This window comes from Alosa pseudoharengus, unplaced genomic scaffold (assembly GCF_046254945.1).
Source record: "Alosa pseudoharengus isolate Yale_2024_CS ecotype anadromous, Long Island Sound unplaced genomic scaffold, YU_APseudo_1.1 YU_APseudo_1.1_scf_10, whole genome shotgun sequence".
In the NCBI taxonomy this organism is placed as follows: Eukaryota; Metazoa; Chordata; class Actinopteri; order Clupeiformes; family Clupeidae; genus Alosa; species Alosa pseudoharengus.
The window spans coordinates 37,215,336-37,236,876 of NW_027468565.1; the positions used below are offsets into that span (position 1 = coordinate 37,215,336).

A 21,541-nucleotide genomic window follows, 5' to 3' on the forward strand; every position below is an offset into this window, starting at 1 on the left:
CATTTCACCTGAGCATTTCACCTGAGGCTAATCAGAGTTGAGCTAAATTATTTTTTATTAATTATTTATTATAATTAATACAAATAAAAGGATTGTGTTTTCACTTGGAACGACTGGCGTTTGTAGGCCTACGCTTAGGTCTTTATTGGGACAGAGAAAATGAGAAGAACATAATGGCTGTATCCGAAATGACATACTAATGGACGATTTACTGCATACGACTTGCTACTTATCTGTCAATATCACAGTTTATGAGCAGTGTGTAGTATGCACTGCCATACACTATTGTTATTTGGAAGCTGCAACTGATTTTCACAGCGGAAACAAACGAAGTTCTGCCGGAAACGACGTTTCCATGATTTTGATAGTCGGTGATGCACGGGCTGCACTCGCATAGCTCAGCAGGTAGTTATAAAACCATGTCATTCCACTGAAGGGAGAATATAAGACTGGCGGTTTTTTTTTAAATTTGGTAAGAATTAATTTACGCATTTGTCCGAACAACGCACTGAAGTAACATTTGGTGTGTAATGAAAACCACTGTTGTGTGTTCAGCTAGCCTGCTAGCCTTATTTACTGAAGTTATATCAAATATGGCTAGCTGCAAGCATAAGCAATGATCCATAGCTCGTGCCTCTAGTAAATGTGATCAGTGAAAGTGAAATCAGATATTTTTTCTATTTCAATAACGTTACGTACGAATTACGTTACATGGTGTAGTTTGTTACGCGACTGGCAATGGTGTGAATGTGAATCGTTTTCTTAACATGTATTTAGCTAGCTATAACGTAAACGTTATCTGCTGGTCATAAAGCTGTCTCGCTAGCAAACATAGCTAAGACAGGTATTTGAAATGCATAACATTTAGCAGCTAGGTAAGTTGTTGATTTAGTGATCTGCCTTTGCTAACTTTGATTTGCCAGGTAAATGTTGGGAGCAAGCTATGAAGAAAGCACGTCGTTAGCTACTGCAACAGCAGACTGGGCTTTGATTGTCCATCCACAATCTGAGACGCCAGAGCTGTTAACCTTTTAAGAGTGTAAACAGACTTCTAAATCCGTTAATCGGACACTGGGAGATCTTGTGTGTGACTTTAGGCACCCCAGATCTACTCAACAGCCGTTTAACTAGTGCAGCTTACGCTGTCATCTTCGTTATCCTTGACTATATCCTTTGCTTCCTCCATAACCACATAGGAGCAGCAGATAACCCTGTGTCGCTTGACAGATTAGAACAATGGACAGCTATACCATATGTCTTTGCAGAATGTTCGCCGTAGGGTGTCACGTTCCTGTCGTTGTCCAAATCACCTCCTGGGCTTGAAGATGCATCAGCTGCCGCTTAGCCCCGTGAGGGCTTGCAAAAAGCACAGTATGACACTTTAACAGAAGATTCTAGGGAGAGACAAGCAAGGTGTGTGAGTGTGGCCTGGTCCTCTCTCTCTCTCTCTCTCTCTCTCTCTCTTTTTTTTTTTTTAAATGTATTTTTATATTGTTTGTCTTTATACTTGTGGTGATACATAATGTTTACTATTATGTGTTCTTATTGTTTTTCTCTCTCCGTGGTGGATAATGAATCCAGTCTCTGGTGTGTTGCCTCCCCTCCTCCTCCCCCTGGACCGTGTCAGGTCGCGATGCAATCCCATAGGCTGCGTGAGATGGACCAGCAGCAGCAGAGGCCGCTGCTGCAGGGGGAGTCTGCCGTGGTGGGGGGCGGCCCAGCGGGCATCTCCTCTGACTCCGCACAGCTCTGGTTCATCCAGGACGGCTGCGGCATGGTGTGTGCCTTCATCACGTGGTTCCTGGTACTCTACGCCGACTTCGTGGTCACCTTCGTCATGCTGCTGCCGGCCAAGAGCATGTGGTACGCCGTGGTCAACGGGGTGCTGTTCAACGGGCTGGCCGTGTTGGCGCTCGCGTCCCACCTGCGGACCATGCTCACTGACCCGGTCAGTCAGGGCCTGCTGGGTCCTCCGTCGGTGGTGGGAGGGGGAGAGTTGGGTTTTGTAATACATGGCGTGTTAAAGGGAATAAGCTGCATTTTTCACATACTGTACATGAACAATATTTGTGTATGATGAGTGAATGTGGGATGGGATGAGCTGAGTGGCTTTGATTACCTTTGGGAAAAGAGTAAGCTCTCTTGAGTGGGAAATAATTAAGGATGACTACATCATTGACACGGAGTAGGAATAATAGGTTTACTGTAAGAGTGAGAGTGTGTGTAAAGCATCTTGTCTCCTGGTCCTGAAAGCATTTGCATTTCTGACAGTGTTTTTTGTCCACATCCAAATGACCCAAATACTTTACAATAATAATGACGAATGTCTGGATAAAAAGTTATTGATTGGTGTGGTCCTCCTCAGAGTTGAAAATGATCTCAGTCATCTGCCTCTTTCTCTGCCCTTCCTGCAGGGTGCGGTTCCGAAGGGCAATGCCACAAAGGAGTACATGGATAGCTTGCAACTGAAGCCCGGCGAGGTCATCTACAAGTGCCCCAAGTGCTGCAGTATCAAGCCAGAGAGGGCCCATCACTGCAGGTCAGTTGGCCGTGTGGGAGGGAGGGAGTGGTTCTCATGTTTCATTAGAAAATTTGGCTCATTTTTCTACTGGAGTTTGTGGCACTGCTGTTTTGAGTTGGGCCTCCAAAGCCCAAAATGAGTCAAACCCATGCCATTTTCTTTATTTCATTTTTATTTATGGTTCATAGCAGATGCCAAAAGTGACTCACAATGACAACAATAAACATTACACTAACATTAAAAATAACATCTTAAAGTAGTCATATAGCATAGAAAAGGCAAAATTAGTCATAGACCAAACATCATAGACATATAACAGAATTAGTATTAGACTAAAATTTAACGGAATGATAACAGTAACCATAAACATATATAAACCACAACTCTCTGTAAGAAATTATTAATTAGATACTAGTATAATGCATTTAAAAGCATCAAATGCAAGTTGTTTTGCCTTAATGTAACAGCTTCAAAGTCATTTTGGTGGTAAACTAACTTGTAATAGGGAGGATGGCATGCTTTCTCAGCTGTACCCTACCCTCTACGCTACCCCCCTCCCCTTACAGCAATTGTGATAATAGCCTACTATTTGTATGAAATTGTGCAATATAGGCTTAACTGTTTGCGATGGAGACATTGGAGACAGTTGGTAGATTTTGGACATCATTCTGTTTATAGTTTTAATATCTGTGGAATAACTTTCACTGATTATGATTGTGATGTGTTGGATTAAAAAGTTGTTATTTGATGCTCTTCTCAGCATCTGTAAGCGATGCATCCGTAAGATGGACCACCATTGCCCCTGGGTCAACAACTGTGTGGGGGAAAACAATCAGCGCTTCTTTGTGCTTTTCACTGTAAGTTTGCACATGTTGTACTGTATGGTGGTGTTGTATGTTCACCTGTAGGTATAAGGAAAATGTTCTTCCTTTGTCTTTAACAAGGGTAGAATGATTTTTTTCATTTATGGTCAGCAAGTAAGCACCAGAAGTCTTCACACAATAATCTATCAGCCTGGAAAAATGTTTTTGATAAATTTGTGTGCGTGCGTTTGTGTTTCTTTAGATGTATATAGCCATGATCTCGGCCCATGCTCTTGCCCTCAGTGGGTTCCAGTTCATCACCTGTGTGCGAGTTCAGTGGAACGGTGAGAATGACCACATACTAGGCTTTTAATCTGGCACACTGCAATTTGTGATCGCTCATATGCTGTATGTAATATAGATATGTATATGACTGCTGAAGCTTGAGGAGCATCCTTTGTACTCATCCCGACATTACAGTGATGGTGATACTTCAGCCGTACAGATGTGACATAAAGTGGATAAAAATGCCCAGCATCAAGTGTGCATTGATTCAGATTTGACATCATGAGTATACCTACGTATATTATGTACATGAGTGGAATATCAAATAGAGAAGTTAAAATAAATTGTATGAATGAATAAATTATAAACAATAACAGTCTCTTCTCTTCTTTTAGCTGAGATCATGTGTGAATAATGTGTCTTTGTCTCTGCGGCGCCCCCTAGAGTGCAGTGACTTCTCCCCTCCTGTGACGGTCATGCTCATGATCTTCCTCTGCCTGGAGGCGCTCCTCTTCCTCACCTTCACTGCCGTCATGTTCGGCACTCAGATCCACTCCATCTGTAACGACGAGACCGTAAGTGGACACTCATCATCATCATCATGCCCCTGCTGATGAAAACTTGATTTGTACTAGTAATTCTGGTCATTTGTTCTCTATAAGGCTACAAATGAGAACTCTGTGCATATCCGACGTCTGACCGCTGATACATTCATGTTGTGGCCAACGTTGTATGGTACAATGCATAGCTGTCTGTCACAAGTGAAATAAGCCCTCCCCCATGCCTCTGAGTGCTACCTGCGCTGAGTTGCGGGCTCTGGAATTGAGACCTTAACTACCGCATACTTTGTGATCTCGCAAGATCACGCCCTCTTAACAGCTGGAAATAGACCTTTTGTAACAATATAGTACTTTGGTGCCATCCAGTGCATAGCTGAGAAAACAGCATCCAAAGTCTTTATTTTGGCTTTGAAAAGGAAAACGGAGATCAAAGCTTTAATTCTCTATATATATATTTGTTTACATTTTTATTAGATTTTATTTTTGGGCAGGATTCACAAAACATACCAGTTTACAGTGAGTTATTATATCCACTTGGCTTATGGAAAATGTATGGAAAAAAAGGAAGAAAAAGCTTTTATTTTATTTTTTTCAAACACATTTTGAGCATTTCTGATGCTCCGTCAACACCATGACCCTTCTGTGACCCTTGTGTCCATCCCTCTGTCCACGCAGGAGATCGAGCGCCTGAAGAGCGAGCGGCCCACGTGGGAGCGCAGGACGCGCTGGGAGGGCATGAGGGCCGTGTTCGGAGGCCAGCCCTCGCTCGTCTGGGTCAACCCCTTCGCTGGCCTGCGTCTGCGCCACTTGCTCGCCACGCGCACGCGGAAGAGCGGCCCCGAGTTCTCTGTCTAAACACACACACACACACACACACACACACACACACACACACACACTAGTTTCTACATATACTTCTACACTACACCACACTGTGCACACACTACATGCGGACTCAGGTGTGAGTTTCTGTGAGTCGTCCATTCCAGGTGTTGGAGAGTTCTGGTCATCATGAGGACGCGCTCCATAAATAATCCTAAAATAGCACTGACTGGCACATATGTGTAAACAGAGACACACAGATGCGTGATCACCCACACAGTGTGTATGTGGTCACACACAGAGAGCTCTCTTTCTCACAGCTCTACAGCGTCACTGGTCCACTCCCACGTCATGAAGCTGAGCTTGTGAAAGAGACACAATCAATCAAGAGACACTATGATATGGCATACACTACATGACTGCACCAAGAAGTACACACACACACACACACACTCACACACACTAACTCCTGTGTAAGGGAGCTTACTTGGTGCTGTGTATGACTCCAAGACTGACTGGCTCCTTAGCGAGTACAGCCCGCCCTCCTATGGAACTGCTTTGCCACCCATTGGGTCTTAAAAGGGAATATGAAGCTGCAATCAAACAGAAGACCTTTGTTGTCGCCATTGTTTATTTTATTATTTTTTTACTCGTCATTTGTATGTATATGTGTTTTTTAAGCATTGTCAAGTCATCTCTTGTTTGTTTAAAGTGCATCTCTCCTCAATTGTTTAGGTGGTCCAAAGTCAATGATACAGCTGGGAAGGTTTATGCACTGAATGTCATAGTTGAGCCGAGCCAGGCTGTTTGTGGTGCGTCCGTCTGGACACACTCGCTGGGCTTTGGACAGTGATTTTACTGTGAGTACTCAGGAGAATAGAGGAAGTGAGTAAGAGTTGAGGAGGATGAAATGCATAGACAAAGAAAGGAGGCTGTGCTGGAGGGGGTGGGTAGATGGCCGGATGCCAAAATCGGTCGTCAGTGCTCAGCAGCAAGGCCCAGTTTCACTCCCTTTCTGAACGGTCACCGCCCGTGTGTTATTGTGAAAGTGGCCAAAGCCTCGGTTTCACGTGAAGTGACTGAACGAAATTGCTGGATGTTGATGTCTGAAGACTGGGTTTGCTGTAGGGTTCTAATGACCCAGACACAAAACCAGAACCAGGGTTCGGATCTGCTTTGGTGATGGCATACTATCACCACTCTTTTTTTTTTTTTTTTTTTTTTTTGTATTTTGCCCAGCTTGTACATGTGCACATTATAACGGCTTTGGCCCATCCCACCCACTACAGCACGCACCTATATATGTGTTTAAAGGACAGAGAGCGGTCTGTGCAGCCTGTTTAATTACTATACCTCCTGTGGGTGCTGGAAAAGTCGAGGCTTACTGCAGGGATACGAGTGACAATGAGAGATCTTTAAAAGCTCAGTGTAATTGCTTCTCATATAGTCTTCTGAGGTGGATTATTCATTTGATGGCTCATAGTACAGTGGCCTGCATGGTACAAAAGTAGTTTTGATCTATGACCGATTAGTCTGGCTTAAAAAATAGTGACCTCTAAAATCCTGTTATTTGAGTGCATGCGCGTCATATATGTATTGAAAAATCAAAAGTCTTATTATGACAGAAAAATGTTACTCAAATAATATTCCAAGGATGTGATGAACCTCTCATAACTCTGAACCATGCAGTCATTCATGCATCAATCACTCCTTTTTTTGGTGCAAAGGACATTGTTAAGATAATATCAGGTGGAGTGTGTAGTATCTGGAGAAAACTTGTCTGTCTGTTGGAATTAAAGATTATTTCGTACATACTGACCTTTGGCTTGTTGATGTACTTGCCTATGTGTTGTCTAGTAACATTATGAACAGATGCACCAATACTAATTAATCCTGAGAATGCAATGCAACCTTTAAGATATGCAGAAGATTGTTGAGAGAAGTGAAAGTGCATTGAACATAGAAATGTTGTACTGCAGGGTATTCTATATCTACATGTACGCCCACCGGATTTGTGTGTGTGACTACCACCTGTGTGGCCTAGCGGTTCTTCCCACACTCTGCACACCAATGTGTCTCTAAAGAGAGAGTGAATCATACATATGTTCTGGGACGCACACCAACTACACACTCAGTGGAGTAAGCTCCAACTTCCTCTGGATTGTACCGAGGAGTATTTTTTTTTGTAACTATTACCATAACTGCAGTTCACACGTGCCTCATAGCTAGCATTGGGTTGTTTTTTTAAAGCCTAATCAATAATGTTAGGGGGAGCGTTCTTTCTGGTTCTGTTGCTGGTGCCCAGACACGGTTCTGGAGGAGTGATGAAGGACCCCCAACCGGGCTTTTCCGATCAGGACCTTTTCTGGGGAGCTGACCAGTATGACTTTGCCATCGTGCTGCGCGCCTCTGGCCTGGAGTGCTTTTGGCATATGGCTCACCAGGGAGAGCAGTTCTACTTCAACTACATGGTAATAATAATAATATATTTTATTTGTAACGCACTTTACATTCTCAGGCAATCTCACAGTGCACATGGTGAGGAAACACAGGCATGGCTTTGGCTAATGATTGATAGTGGTTCTTTATAAGATTCTATTTTTTTTCAGTGCATTACACTGACACTAAAAAATATTCCACATGTTTCACACTATTATGAAAATATTCCACATATTTCAATTGTATTCTAGGGTGATGGCACTTGGAATACTTAAAAGGGATTGTTTTGGAAAATGTTAAAAGTAAATTCTACTGAACACTACAGCAGTAGAATGGTGCTGCCTTTAAATAGTATTTCATGCACTTTGACTTCTGTAAAAACAACATGAGTCACTCTGTGCTGTATTTCCACCATATGCTAGCATCACACATAGTTAGTCTCACACACACACACACACACACAAGGTTGGTGACTGATAACGACCTCAATCTGAGAAACATTGTTCTCTATCTGAAATGAGAGCCGATTCCGATCTGCTCACGCCTAGTCCTGGTTTACTACTACAGGTCCAGTGGGTGACGGGGGTGGCCAACGACAGACACCTGGCAGTGACCGTCAACTCCCCATCGGGCTACCTAGTCGGGCAGGCTGATGAGGCCACAGGGGAGATCAAATTTGAGACCAAAGAGACCGGTAAATTACTGTTAGACTTGTCCATTCTACAGACTGCTGTCAGTATGTTTGTAACTGATTATCAAAGCCAAGATGTAGGTGTTATCAGCGTCATTGATTTTTTTTCTCTACTGAAATGTTTTTTTTCTCTACTAAATATGTGTAAAGTAGCCTGATGTGTAAAGTGTTATACTGTTTCTATTGGAAGTGCTTTGATTGATCCTATGTATTTGTCTAAGTAGAATGTCTCAGTATAATCTGACATTAATAATGTAAATTCCTGTCACTGTTCAATGACACATTTTAGGATTTTATCAGATGTGCCTCAGCAACTTCCACAACCGCTTTGGCAGCCTGCAGGTATTCTTGAACTTTGGGGTCTACTATGAGGACTCAGAACATGAGAAGAAACAGAAGGAAAAGGAAAACCAGAAGAAGGAAGAGGACATGAAAAACTTAAATAACACCCTGTCCACCATTGAGGTTAGGCTGATGGACAACTTGTAATTGACCATCATTTCAGTATGTCAGTATACAAACACGGTTTTTAATGCGTGTCACTTAATTAACATCACTAGTGTGTTGTACAATATTTTCCCTCTACATGGAATATGGTTGTGGAATTGTACAACTGTCTGTTTAAGACGTACTGACTGGAAAGCCCCAAACATCTTTAATTCCCTGAATGGTCCAGTGACACAAGGTTTACAAATAGAAAAGTCCACGAAGCATGTTGATATACAAAGTTAAGCTGAGCTTCAAGTCTTATAAACCTCTGCTTCTAGAACATTCTCTTATGGAGATTTGTTTACACTGTAACACTCCGCCGTTGCCTCCCTACAGGAAAGTTCTCTCAAGCTGCAAAGCTACGTGTTCCACATGTGGCGTCACTACAACTTTGCCCGCATGCGTCAGGGGGCGGACTACTACATCCTCCTGTCCAACTCCACCTACGTGAGCTATTGGTCTGCAGCGCTGAGTGTGGTCATCATCCTGTCCGGTTACCTGCAGCTGTTCTCCCTCAAGAGGCTCTTCAACAGCAAAACCACAACAGAAACGGAGAAACCTCGCTGCTGAGCCAATGAGAATGAAGGAGAGTGATCTGAGCGTTGTAGCAGTGATGTCTATGTGTGCAGTCAAGGTGCAGGTCACGTAATAGAGGGCAGACTTGCTAACATGTCTGTCATGTTTTGTATTACAGATTTTAATAAATAAAACATTACCCAAATAGGAACCCAAGAGGAGTTTGTACATTGTAATTGTGTCAAAATCAGCTCAGTTGGCCAAATCAGCTGTTAAATTGTTTCAATTCAAGTGTGTGAAAAGTACTTAGTGTGCAGCTGCACCAAATCATTCATGCCACTCTTCATACTTCTAAAGGTATGCATCAGAGATATACAAAATAACATCAAAACATGTAGTTTGTATATATATATATCTTCCTGTCAGTCCTGGAGAAAAAAACATTTCTTTGCGTTATTGTTGTTGTTCTGAATGCACTGTGACAGAATGTCTGCTGTGGGAACTTCAGGGAGGACATAAGGACGTAGAAAGGAAGGTCAGCACCTGCTGTGGCAAGTTAATTATTTCCAGTGCTCACACACACACACACTCAGAGGAGTACACTAACAGCAAGTCACAAGCAGACTAGGGCCACCCAATGTGACAGTGCATGACTCCATCAGTCCATTACTGCACATGAGTGTGTGAATGAAGGAGTGTGTGTGTGTGCGTGTTAGTGAGAACCATGCCAGGGCATTTGTGGTGCTGGATGCTGGTCCTACTCCTGATGAGCCCGGGGCCCAAGGCCCAGAAGACGGAACCTAAAGCCGGTCCCAGTGGCACCCTGTTCCGTGGGGCAGACCAGTACAACTTCGCCATCCTCCTACCCGGATCTGGCCTCCAGTGTTATTGGCACTTTGCACACCAGAGCGGTCGATTCTATCTGACATACATGGTGAGTCCAACATATAGGAGCTCTCAGGCTTTTGTGTGACTAGTTTGTGCTGATTACACCTGGTTTAAAGGGTGTCTGTTTTCTCGTCACATTTACCTGAGAAAGATCCTGGAGATCAAAATGTTGCCCAAGTAAAAAAATAAATAATGTAAAATAAATGTAAATAAATAAATAACATAAACACATTCTTATTCAGGAGCCATATTGTGTGCAAATCTAATTATGGATACATGATGCTGCCTGCATGCTTTCATACACTGAATATATTGTGCTGGCAGTGTATGGAATGGTATAGTGTACATTAGCTAAAATAATCTGACATGCAGTTCATGTGACCTACAGAGAGACTGTTCTCCTTGGACTTATCAGCTTATCTTTTAATTCCTCTATGCGCAGCTACGTCTTGATTGCAACAAAAGTGTTGTACCAGCAAAAATATAGAGTTTTTTCTGAAACTACCTTCCATGCTTCCATGGGCAGTGTGCCAATGCTCTGGCCTGGTCTTGGTGCAGTGAGTGAGCGTGATGTCTGGGGACAGATGCTTACATGGGTTGACAGTGGCTAAGGAGGTAGAGGAGTTGTTTGGCTAGCTGAGCTGGTTTGAGCCTTGCTCCTCCTGTCCCTGTTAAAGTCTACATAAGCACCACACTGAACCCCAAACTGCCTGAGAAATGTGTGCCAGTAAAGCGGTTTGTATAGCAAAGCGCTTTAAAAATTCAGACCATTTACCATCTTTAGTATGTTCGTAGGTGCAGTGGGTGAGTGGGATGTCTGCGGACAGACGCTTGCATGTGGCTGTCCTCTCTCCTGAAGGCATACAGGTGGCAACCCTAGATGAGCCCTCAGGCCAGATCAACTTCCAGACCCAAGTGACAGGTGGGGATTTTCCATTGGCACTTTTGACTGCGTTGATCTGCATTTCCATTAGAAATTGAACTGTGCCAAACAGTGCCGTGCTGCATTTATATGGACCTTCACCTGAACAGGGCCGAACCACACCGGGTGCACCTCCAAATGTCCCCAATGACGAAGATATTGAATGTCTTTAGTGATTGGCCCAGTCATCATTCAGCACTTAACACACTGTCAGGATGTTTGTTTTCCAGACACATCTCTGCAATGTCCTAACAATGTATGTTAATGTGTTAACATTATTGTGGGGATTTTCATATTCACTCACTGTGTTCTATTTCTATAGAGGTCTATCATTCTGTTATTTTTCTTATTCCCTTTCTTTCTCTTTCACTCTCTTTATTTTATTTACTGTTGCATTTGTTTAGAAAACTACACTGAATGCATTGCATTTCTATTTTCTTCCTTCACCTCCTTGTACAGGTTTCTATCAAATGTGCTTTGGGAACTTCATCAACAAATTTGCAAATATGCAAGTGTACCTGGACTTTGGAGTGTACTATGAAGACCTGAGGGATGGAGACAGTGAGGATGAGGAAGCGAGGAAAGATGAAGAACAGCTGAATAGCACCATCACCAGTATTCAGGTGAATTTAGAGAATAAGTGTATGCAAAAAATTTATACAAATGTATGCAAAAAGTAACAAAGATATTTTATTTATAAAAATCTTTCATTCTCTTGTGATATGTCACTTATTGTGTAGACTACAACCGAAGGCCTTCTAGATTTTGTTGACTACCATGCAGTCATAAATGCCATTCTACTGATACGTTCTTATAACCTCCAGGTGAGTACCGACAAACTGAAGACATATGTTGTCCACATGTGGCGATTCTACAACTACGGTCGCATGAAACGAGCCACGGATTACTACCTGCTGGTGTCCAACTCCAGCTATGTCAGCTGGTGGTCGGCAGCCCAGAGCGCGGTCATCCTCACTGCCGGATACCTGCAGCTCTTCATCATCAAACGCCTCTTGCACTCGCAGAGCAGCAAGCCACGCTGCTGAAGAGCCCATTCAAACTCACACATAACATTACCAATTTCAGCCAGCAAGCCACGCTGCTGAAGAGCCCATTCAAACTCACACATTACCCATTTCAGCCAGCAAGCCATGCTGCTGAAGAGCCCATTCAAACTCACACATTACCCATTTCAGCCAGCAAACCACGCTGCTGAAGAGCCCGTTCAAACTCACACATTACCCATGTCAGTTTCTCAGAAATGCCAAAAACTTTATAATCCAAAATATGTAGCCTACTATATGTGTTTAAAAAGGAAAGTGCAGTGATATACAGTATGCTGTTCTATCTATCAGTTTATCAGTTATGAATTGCTTGGATATGGACTGTCTTCATACATCAGTCTGAAGCATTGTCTAATGTCTTTTTTAGATTAAATAAAGCTGAGAATGATGGAACATGTGCAAATAAAATAAAGATTGTACTCCAACTTCAAAATAAGACATGGATACCTTGTTAGAGAATGTACACTGCAGTGCAAGAAGGAAGCTGAACTGTTTGGGAGGAGTCAGAGACCTGGAAACAAAGGCGTGGTTTAGTGTCATAGTTGTGGTAAAGCAGGCACCGTGGCTGAGGCGGCTGGCTGACCCACACTCTCACGGTAAAAAACGATTAATTGAAACTACTATTCATGCGTGGTGACCATTCAGAACTGTGCCTGTTGGTTTCTGTGTCACTCTCATTCTTCAACTTTGGGCTTTTCTCTTTGAATTCTTTTCTCACACACTGAAATTAAATGGTTTGAGGAAGGATATATCCCAACTGTCTGAAACTTTACTTTTATTCTGTTGCTCACGTTAAATCAATAAACACAGTTCAATTAAATCATTGTGAATTCAATGAAATGCTCAATGTCCTTTAGGGACTTTGAGAATCTAGTGATTTCTGAGATGGCTGTTCAACTTGTCGGCACTCGTTTTTCTCAAAGCAAGCTCCTGGAAGGCATGCCATTGCAGATTCTAAAAAAACACAGCCTAGAGGAAAGATCCATGGGTAAAAAAGGTTGTTCATAAATCAAAGCACCCACATTCTGCCTAAAAGGGTGTAGGCCTAGACTAGTGAAATAACAGTCTGTGTTTGAAATACTTTTATGTTAGTTATGGTGCACATTTCTTATGGGAAAAGAGAAGAGAAAGAAAGCATTATCTGTGGAACTTCCCTAAAGTGCAAATAACACTTCTGTCTGACACGCATTGCTTCATGAACCTTTCACTCTGTTAAGTGCAAGGTGTGTCTTTACTTTGAAAATAGGGTGGCTTCTATTCATACTCTGAGACATTTGATAACCTGATTTAAATGTCATGCAGCCTCTATCCATAGATGTGTCAAAACTTGCGTAAAACTAAAAGTTCTAGTCTCTTTCTGTATTCTGCAATGTTACATTTCTCTATTCCTGGGTGGCCATGCTCCCTTCCTCTTTGAAAGGGCGTTTATTTTTCTATGATATCATATTCAATTTCCATAAGCAATCTGTCAACGGGAACACCAATAGCCTTCTGTTAAAACAACAGGTGAAAGGTCAAATTGGTCAAGGCATCATGGAATGATTTAAGAAGATTCACAGACATAAGACAATAGAACAGAAGACAAAGTCTTGTGACCTCTGCCACTCAGCAGGATAGACGGCCGTTTACTTTGTCCTGACACTCCCGGTTATAAGTCAACTTTATTTCTATAGCACATTTAAAAACAACTGAGTTGAACCAAAGTGCTTACAAACAAACATAAAACAATGACAATGGTACAACAACAATAATAACATAACATGGGGGGAAAATAAATAAATAATTGAAATAATAAACAAATTGGTCAAAAATAAAATAAAGAATAAAGAGTGTGTGTGTGTGTGGGGGGGGGGTATTAAGGTAGATTAAAAATGGAAGTCTTTAAGTTAGACTTAAAGCAGTCAATGGTTGGAGAGGACTTAATATGTACAGGTAGACTATTCCAGAGTTGGGGGGCAACAACAGAGAAGGCTCTATCACCCTTAGTTTTAAGGCGTGTTTTTTCAAGAAGTGATGTGTTATTTGCTTGGCTTTTTGTCAGTTTGGCTTGCCTGAATAATTCAGATTGGTATGGGTGTGAGACGGTAAGACAAAGGCCCGAGGGAGGGTAGTGTCAATGCATGTCTACATCAATAGTCTGAAGAGGCTCTCTCAAGTTGTCCTCCGGAGGAATAGCGCCTACATTTGTTCTTCAGATAGGGATAATAAAATGCCTGACACTGACATGACTTTTAAATACGTTTCCCTCAACAGGAACCTTTATATTCCATTTTGTTTTCATTATTGCAGTCATGGACCTGTTGGATCCGATAATGGCCATTGCCGAAAAGGTCCATTCCCTCTGTGGTGAAGTCAAGGCCAACAAGCATCGCTCCAAGCGATTGGCACGTCGCGTCTCGGCGCTGACAGAAATGGTGGAGGCGGTGAAGGTACATGGATTAGGTGGCCAGCCTCGGCTTGTGGAGAGAGGCCTGCGAGAACTAAAACTGACGCTAGAGTCAGCGCTAGACGTGGTGAAGAAGTATGCCTCCACCAGCTGCCTGAAGCGTATTGTTCGAGCATATGACTTTGGCGATGAGTTTGCGATCCTGAACGAGCGGTTGAACGATGCGGCTCATCTCCTCTCGCTCGCCCTGGCCGCTGACCAGAAGGACAAGTTGGATGTGGTGTTCGAGGAGGCCAGGCGGAGAATAGAGGACAAGGATGATAGAGAAAGCGACCGACACGAACTACAGAAATGTAAACCATTACTTTCATGTGTGAGAATTGACTTGGTTTTCTGCTTCAGTCTATCTCATGTCCCTCACTTTTTACCTGCAGTGCTCCAGGTGGCTGAGGAAACGAAAGGAAGCGTACATGCCGTGCATGACATTGTGGACGAGACGAATAGAGGCGTAAAGAACATTGAAGCAATGCTGAAGTCATGTAAGTTGTAAACGCAATATGTATGTAGCCAACCGGTAGCTCTTCTCATGGCTGTCAGTGAGTCCCCAACGATTCTTTAGTCCATGGGCAATATTAGCCTAAGTTCTGCATTTGTAGCCTATTTCGTTTGCTGTGTTAAAGCTGCAGTAGGCAAGTCTGACAGATTGAGGGGACATAGCCACAATTTTGAATGTTTACAACTTTCATGCCCCTCCCCCACTACCACGGAGCATCCATTCATCGAGTTTGTGCTTGTCAGTGTGCACGGTGCACCAGACTGCACCAGACTGTGATTGACAGTCAGATCTCACACAGCCCTGCTCTGATTGGACCAGAAGAACCGGGAGCTGTGGATTTTTGCAAAACAAATAACAGGCTCTAGGTCAGCGTTTCTCAAACTATGGTCCGCGGACCGGCACCGGTCCGCAACGTGGAGACTGCTGGTCCGCGGAGCCGTGGAGTGAAATTAGACCCGGTGCTTCGTGTGATAATTTGCTGCGCAATTGATCAAGAAACCGCGGACTGACAGAAAAAGAAAACAAACGTTTCAGGAGGAAATGCTATTTCGATGTCATTAAACATAGAGCCGTACAATTAAGTGTATGAGCGTTCATTCAATGCATGCGTGTGCCCGTGTGCGCGACAGAAACTGAAACTACCCGATAACGTTGGTAGCAAAGCTCCGCTTCAACCTGTCGGAAGGCTATTTAATTATTTAACGCCATTTAATAGAACTACGTGGATTCTTGCAACTTCCATAGAAACAGATAACACTGCCTAGCATTGATTAGGCCTCAGTCTGAGTAGTCAAATTTGAATATAGCGTGGCCAAAAGCTATTGTAGCCTTAGTCTTCCTATTAAAGATCTCCAGACCAAAGATTTACGCTTATCGCCTCCGCTGTTTACCATACATGAAAGCTGGTATTATGTTTCCTGAATCCTTACACTCAGGCATTCAAATGAAATGTCTTTAAAAAGCATGTACATTTTTTCTCCATTTGCCTACCAGTGTATGATACATTGCTTACATGAGGGAAACATTCTAAAACAATAGCACCCATATATTTGCTGTTGTTTTGAGAAGTATTTCTCATGCAAGCATCATGCAACCATGCAAAAGCAATTAACTATTGTAATTATTATATCTTACATTAGTAAAGCAGTCCACTGATGTGCATGTTTTCACAAACTTTTTGTGAACAATGTTAGCACTTTAAACATTGACTGCTTTGAAGTGCATGTATAACAATATAGCAAAATAATAATTGTGATAATGATAATCATCATGATAATTTGATGGGGGGGGGGGGGGGGGGTACGTGTAGGTGGGCCCTATGACCCCAAAGTCTGCCATGACTGGGCCTCAGGTCAAAGAAATTTGAGAAAGGCTGCTCTAGGTGGAGGTAGAAGTGCAGGTTTTTTTCTAAAACCGGCTGATTTATGTTGTTCTGTCAGAGCAAAGTGTCAATTTCAGTGAATATGATCAAAAAACCATTGCCTACTGCAGCTTTAAATGGCTGAATCCAAACATGCATTTTTAAAAAAAAAAAATGTGTGAAGTGATTTAAAATGTCAGATATCAACCATATTTCAAGACTTGCTATACAGATAAGGTCACATGTTGTGGCTTTAGGAACATAGGCACATTAAAATGCTTTACTGCCACTTTTATTATGGCAATTCAAATGAGTCTTTCTGGTAATTTCAACATTAAGGGTGCTTTGCCATTTTCTTAATGTCACCATGATGTCTACTATGTTTCTGCACTCAGTGAGGGCTCCCAGCATCCACTTGCAGGACATCAGAGAGATCCGCATGGAAGAGCTGACCTTTGACGTGCCCAAGAAGCCCTTCATGACGACCCCCACCTCTGAGGTCTTCAAAGGAGAGTTCAGCAAGTTTACTGTGGCCATCAAGAGATACACATACCCCATAAGCACTAGCGCCAGGTAAGCTAGTTTACAGGATCAGTGTCATGAAGTCTCAGCTGATAAGAAGAAGGGTACCTCACCTGTAAGAGCAACATACTAACACTAATAGGATGAGAATGAGAACATCCTGTATAAATGCATCCTTTACTTGCACTGCAAGCAATTCACCATGGATATTAAAGTTATTATGCCTAAACATGAGTAGCCTAGTCTCATTATGAGTACCAGTAGTCTGTTTTTTAAATATATGTTGACAATGTTTTACTGAATAACACTGTCATTGTTAATGATGTGAGAGACTTTGGGTTGTATTCTTGAAACTAATTGTTGCACAAATGTCACTGTATCACTTGTGGTTTCCAATGTTACTGTAGCACGGTGAGAAGTATCTTCAATAAAGAGGTGGAGACCATGAAGCGCTTTGAATCTCCAAACATCCTCAGAATGTTTGGAATTTGTGTCCAAGATGAAAACGGTGGGTCACTGACAGCTCTTTTCTCTGTTGTCTGTCTTCAGTTGTATTCTCTCTTTGTTGCATTTTGATGTTCCTGTTACTATATTAGTTTCACGGATGTAGCATTCATACATGCTGACACAAGCATTTCCAGAACACACACATCCACCACACCCACCTACACACACAGTGACACAAGCACACACTTTTTACATGCTCTCTTCATTTTTATGTTTGTATCATTCACCAATATGTGTATACTGTAAGTTGATTACATAGTGCAGTGTTTCCCATACATTGACTAATCTGTGGCGGGGCGCCACGAAATAAAAATCGGCCGCCACAGATTAATATTCTATGTTTAATTTAATTTAATTTAAATTAAATATAAGGTCAAATCCTTGCATTGCCATTGAGCTGCGCTTTAGTTTGGTCTTTTCATGTAACCTTGGCAACTATCTAGTAAGCTATAGGCCTGAATAATATGCACATGAATTGACACTTGTTAAACTCACCTCAACATGTTTTTTGCAAACATTTAACCCGAAATGGGCAATGCTAAAGTCACTGTTACAAACAGTGCAGTGTGCAAGACTAGGCCTATCATTATGTTTTACTCTTATGAGACAAGGGTAGCCTACACTTTGAAATGGGTCTTACATTTTCCTTTTTTTGAGGCACTGACTGCCATGACGCTCCTGTTTCTATACACTGAACTGATTCATTAAGTTCGGGGGAAAAGAGATAAAAGCCCGCCTACACTGAAAACTGATTGGTTGATTTAGCGAAACAAGCCAATCAGGATGCTCTCTGTCTTGGATGCGCTCAGACACCCTACATACACAGCACATTGTCTTCAGGATCTTCTCCAACACACATCCTCTACATACTTACAGCATACTGCCCCCACCTACCCACACACACACTACACACACACACACACAGTCACTGCTCCACTCCCCTCCCGCCCACACACACATCTTCACTGTCATCACTCACATACATCATACTTGCAGTACACTGCCCCCCCCCCCCTCTCCCCTACATACACAGCACATTATTTCATCAGGAAGCTTCTCCAACACACATCCTCAACATACTTACAGCACACTGCCCCCGCCCCCCAATACACAGCACATTGTCTCATGAGGAAGCTTCTCCAACACACATATTGCACACTGCCCTCTCCCCACATACACAGCACACTATCCCATCTCCCTTGTCATCCCCCCAACACACACACCAAGACCCTTGGCAGTTGGGTTAGCCCCTTGAGCCGTGGATATGCCCAAGGTTTCTTCCTTGGTAAGGGAGTTTTTCCTTGCCCCTGTTGCTCTTGGGTGCTCCTTGTTGGTGCCCCCCCCCCCCCCAATCGCAATCCTCCCCCACCTTTCTTATGCAGCCCTTGCCACTTAATCTACTAAACCCCTCTTCTACTGCACTTTTAACCCCCCCCCCCCCCATAAATGCACAAATAGGCTGACACCATACTTAATTTCACTGCATTTCTTACTTCCAGTAACTATATGCATGTGACAATAAACTTCCTTGTATCCTTGTATCCTTGACACACACGCACCACCCCTCTCTCTCTCCCGTCGTGTGCGCGCTACACTCAGATGCACACGTGGTCTCGCATGCGCGCTCTTGATCGCTCACTCTAGATTCCGGGAGATTTTATCTAATTTGCGGGCGTCAGGGTGCCGCTATCAATATGCGGGAAACTTCCGGGAGACTTGGGATGTCTGCGTTATGAATTGCATCCACACATCAGCAGCCTTTCAACAGTGTTACAATTGCAAGGGTTCCCTTAAGGCACAGGCACTCAATTAGACCTATACACTACCAAGACGATCTTAATACCCCCCCCCCCCCCCCCCCGTTGTCCAAGTCAGCTACCGCCACAAATTGAATCCAATTCTGTGGGAAACACTGTCTGGTATAACTGTGGCGGTGCCATCCATTTTATTCTCTGTGTCCAACCTTTGGTTTTAAAGGTCCCAATCCCAACTTCTTGATTGTCATGGAGTACTGTGAAAAAGGCTCATTAAAACAAGTGCTGGATGGCAACTACAAACTACCCTGGGACAGAAAATCCCGGATGTGTCTTGATGCCGCACAAGGGCTCTACAGGTGACCACCCATATCCACTTCAAATACACACACACACACACACACACAGTCATTACTTATTAAATGTTCTACCTCTGGTGGTGGTAATTCCATATGAACATACTTCCTCTTTTGAGAACCATGTGTAATTTCTAGTAATATATTTTAGATATGCTATTTTCCTCAATGCAGATTGCACCAGTCGGAGGAAAAGTTCAAAGTTCATGGATGCATCAACTGTAACAAGTTTCTGGTTGCTGCAGGATACAGAGTTAAGGTATGTAGGACTTGATTTTTCCTTTGCTTAAGAACAGTTATTTTGTGCTGAACATATTCACTGTGTTCATGTTGTCCTGTCAACATTTCTGATAGTTACGCTAAGGGTGTAGTTAATTATTCCAAATTGTACCCCCCACACACACTTACACACACAAACATCATGCTTATTTATAATTGTGTTTTCTGGTTTGTCAAGCTTGGAGGCTTTGAGCTTGCTAAAACAGAGACGTCGCTGAGGAAAAATAACAGTGGGAAGTTCAGCACTTTGTGCTACAGCTCCCCTCAGCAACTGCAGAGCATCAATCACCCCTATGATAAAGCCTGTGAGATATACAGGTAAGTATTCAAGCGTCCTCTCCTCTCACATGAACATCCTCTCGTTATTCTTCTACTACTAACTGAGTTATGTATGTATGTCTTTTAATGTACAGTTTTGGCATTGTGCTGTGGGAAATTGCAACTCGATGTGCTCCTTTTAAAGGTATATGTGAATAACTGCTTTAATTGTGTTGACATTTTTAATGTGATGATGTTTGAAACATTATGATTAGCTTTTTTGTTGTTTGATGATGTAATTCCATGATGTAGGCTATCATCATTGTTCATTCTATCTGGTCAGTTCTTGCAGCTTTGGACAGAAGCGTAACCATAACCATAACCATAAGGTTCACCATTCTTAACCCAGTGTGTACTGTCACACCGGTGTGGCGGAAATGTTGGAAATGAACGTTCTAAAGAATATCTGGGTTCATCTGGGTTCACTGAATTCAACATGGAATTTTAGCACCTTTTTGTTAGAATGTTCAAAAACTCTTACCTTTATCGACATAGGCTGTGATCAAAAGTTTGTCTATCAAAAAGTTTGTGAGGAGAAAGCCATGGAGCCCTTACCCGAAGACTGCCCCCGTCAGTTAGGAGAGCTAATCGATGCTTGTCGTTGCTATGATGACTTCCAGAGACCAACAGCTGGAGGTATTTCTCTCTGTTGCCTCAAGTCTGGCATGGCTGTAACCTTGAACATTTTCAGTGAAATAGAAAGATTTTGTTTTTTTTACTTTTCTCTGTTGCTACTTAAGTTAGTGGCATAAAATATATTATCCTAGTATATAACCTTTCTTATGCAGCCCTTGCCACTTAATCTACTAAACCCCTCTTCTACTGCACTTTTTACCCCCCCCCCCCCATAAATGCACAAATAGGCTGACAACAGACATAATTTCACTGCATTTCTTACATCCAGTAACTATATGCATGTGACAATAAACTTCCTTGTATCCTTGTAACCATATATTACAGACCTCTAACACTATTTTAATAGATGCATAATAGCTAGGCCAATTAGGAATTAAGGCATGCATTATGAAACATTAGTTGTATCTTAAGTTGCTGACTTTACGTGGATCACTAATTCATAGTGTTTATGTCATTTATTCACAGTGCTTGTGGATAAGTTACGCAAGGTTGTGGAACAGTTGGAAGAGGATTGACACTGGAAGTTTTCAACTCATTGAATAATTTGATTGAAAAACTGAAATGAAATGTATCTCTCTTAATAGGCTAAGAGCAGCAGGTTGTACCGCAGATTCAATCAGGAGTTATCTGTATGTATTATGTGCCTACGGTATCTGTCTAGTTCAGCATTTTGAAGCTGTTGACAGATTTAGATTTAATAAATTAGATTTGTTTTAATAAAAAATCACAACAGGGTACTCAACAGAATATATTTCATCCTGAAATAAAACAAAGTGAGATGACATGAATATTACTCTAGGCCTAATCTAGAATAGGCCATGTCTTCATTTTATGTATTTAAATTTCAGGGAATAAATATGGAAACAA

General features: G+C 42.4%; 4 protein-coding genes across 6 annotated transcripts; all 4 read left to right on the forward strand.

Annotated features, from left to right (window-relative positions):
* The first annotated feature begins 365 nt into the window (after window positions 1-365).
* LOC143107181 (palmitoyltransferase ZDHHC7-like) lies at window positions 366-6,809 on the forward strand. Of its 2 annotated transcripts, none has more exons than XM_076271470.1 (8): window positions 366-472; window positions 1,197-1,413; window positions 1,582-1,948; window positions 2,415-2,539; window positions 3,282-3,378; window positions 3,587-3,668; window positions 4,054-4,184; window positions 4,845-6,809. In XM_076271470.1, the coding sequence occupies exons 3-8, from the start codon at window positions 1,634-1,636 to the stop codon at window positions 5,022-5,024; spliced, it is 930 nt and encodes a 309-aa protein (XP_076127585.1). In that variant the 5' UTR covers window positions 366-472; window positions 1,197-1,413; window positions 1,582-1,633; the 3' UTR covers window positions 5,025-6,809. The 2 variants fall into 2 exon arrangements, with proteins under 2 accessions (XP_076127585.1, XP_076127586.1); XM_076271471.1 differs by having other exon boundaries at window positions 1,266-1,413.
* A 443-nt stretch (window positions 6,810-7,252) lies between these two features.
* LOC143138794 (transmembrane emp24 domain-containing protein 6-like) lies at window positions 7,253-9,259 on the forward strand. The gene is made up of 4 exons (XM_076299182.1): window positions 7,253-7,462; window positions 7,998-8,124; window positions 8,411-8,586; window positions 8,947-9,259. Exons 1-4 carry the CDS (start codon window positions 7,253-7,255, stop codon window positions 9,178-9,180), a joined length of 747 nt encoding a protein of 248 aa, XP_076155297.1. The 3' UTR covers window positions 9,181-9,259.
* A 591-nt stretch (window positions 9,260-9,850) lies between these two features.
* On the forward strand, window positions 9,851-11,982 carry LOC143138802 (transmembrane emp24 domain-containing protein 6-like). The gene is made up of 4 exons (XM_076299195.1): window positions 9,851-10,060; window positions 10,810-10,936; window positions 11,396-11,559; window positions 11,761-11,982. The coding sequence occupies exons 1-4, from the start codon at window positions 9,851-9,853 to the stop codon at window positions 11,980-11,982; spliced, it is 723 nt and encodes a 240-aa protein (XP_076155310.1).
* A 553-nt stretch (window positions 11,983-12,535) lies between these two features.
* Window positions 12,536-21,467, forward strand: LOC143107207 (mixed lineage kinase domain-like protein). Of its 2 annotated transcripts, none has more exons than XM_076271472.1 (11): window positions 12,536-12,596; window positions 14,254-14,739; window positions 14,821-14,925; window positions 16,698-16,875; window positions 17,232-17,332; window positions 19,309-19,444; window positions 19,616-19,700; window positions 19,899-20,038; window positions 20,134-20,183; window positions 20,534-20,674; window positions 21,140-21,467. In XM_076271472.1, the coding sequence occupies exons 2-11, from the start codon at window positions 14,292-14,294 to the stop codon at window positions 21,187-21,189; spliced, it is 1,434 nt and encodes a 477-aa protein (XP_076127587.1). In that variant the 5' UTR covers window positions 12,536-12,596; window positions 14,254-14,291; the 3' UTR covers window positions 21,190-21,467. The 2 variants fall into 2 exon arrangements, with proteins under 2 accessions (XP_076127587.1, XP_076127588.1); XM_076271473.1 differs by having other exon boundaries at window positions 12,552-12,596; window positions 14,290-14,739.
* Window positions 21,468-21,541: the final 74 nt, after the last annotated feature.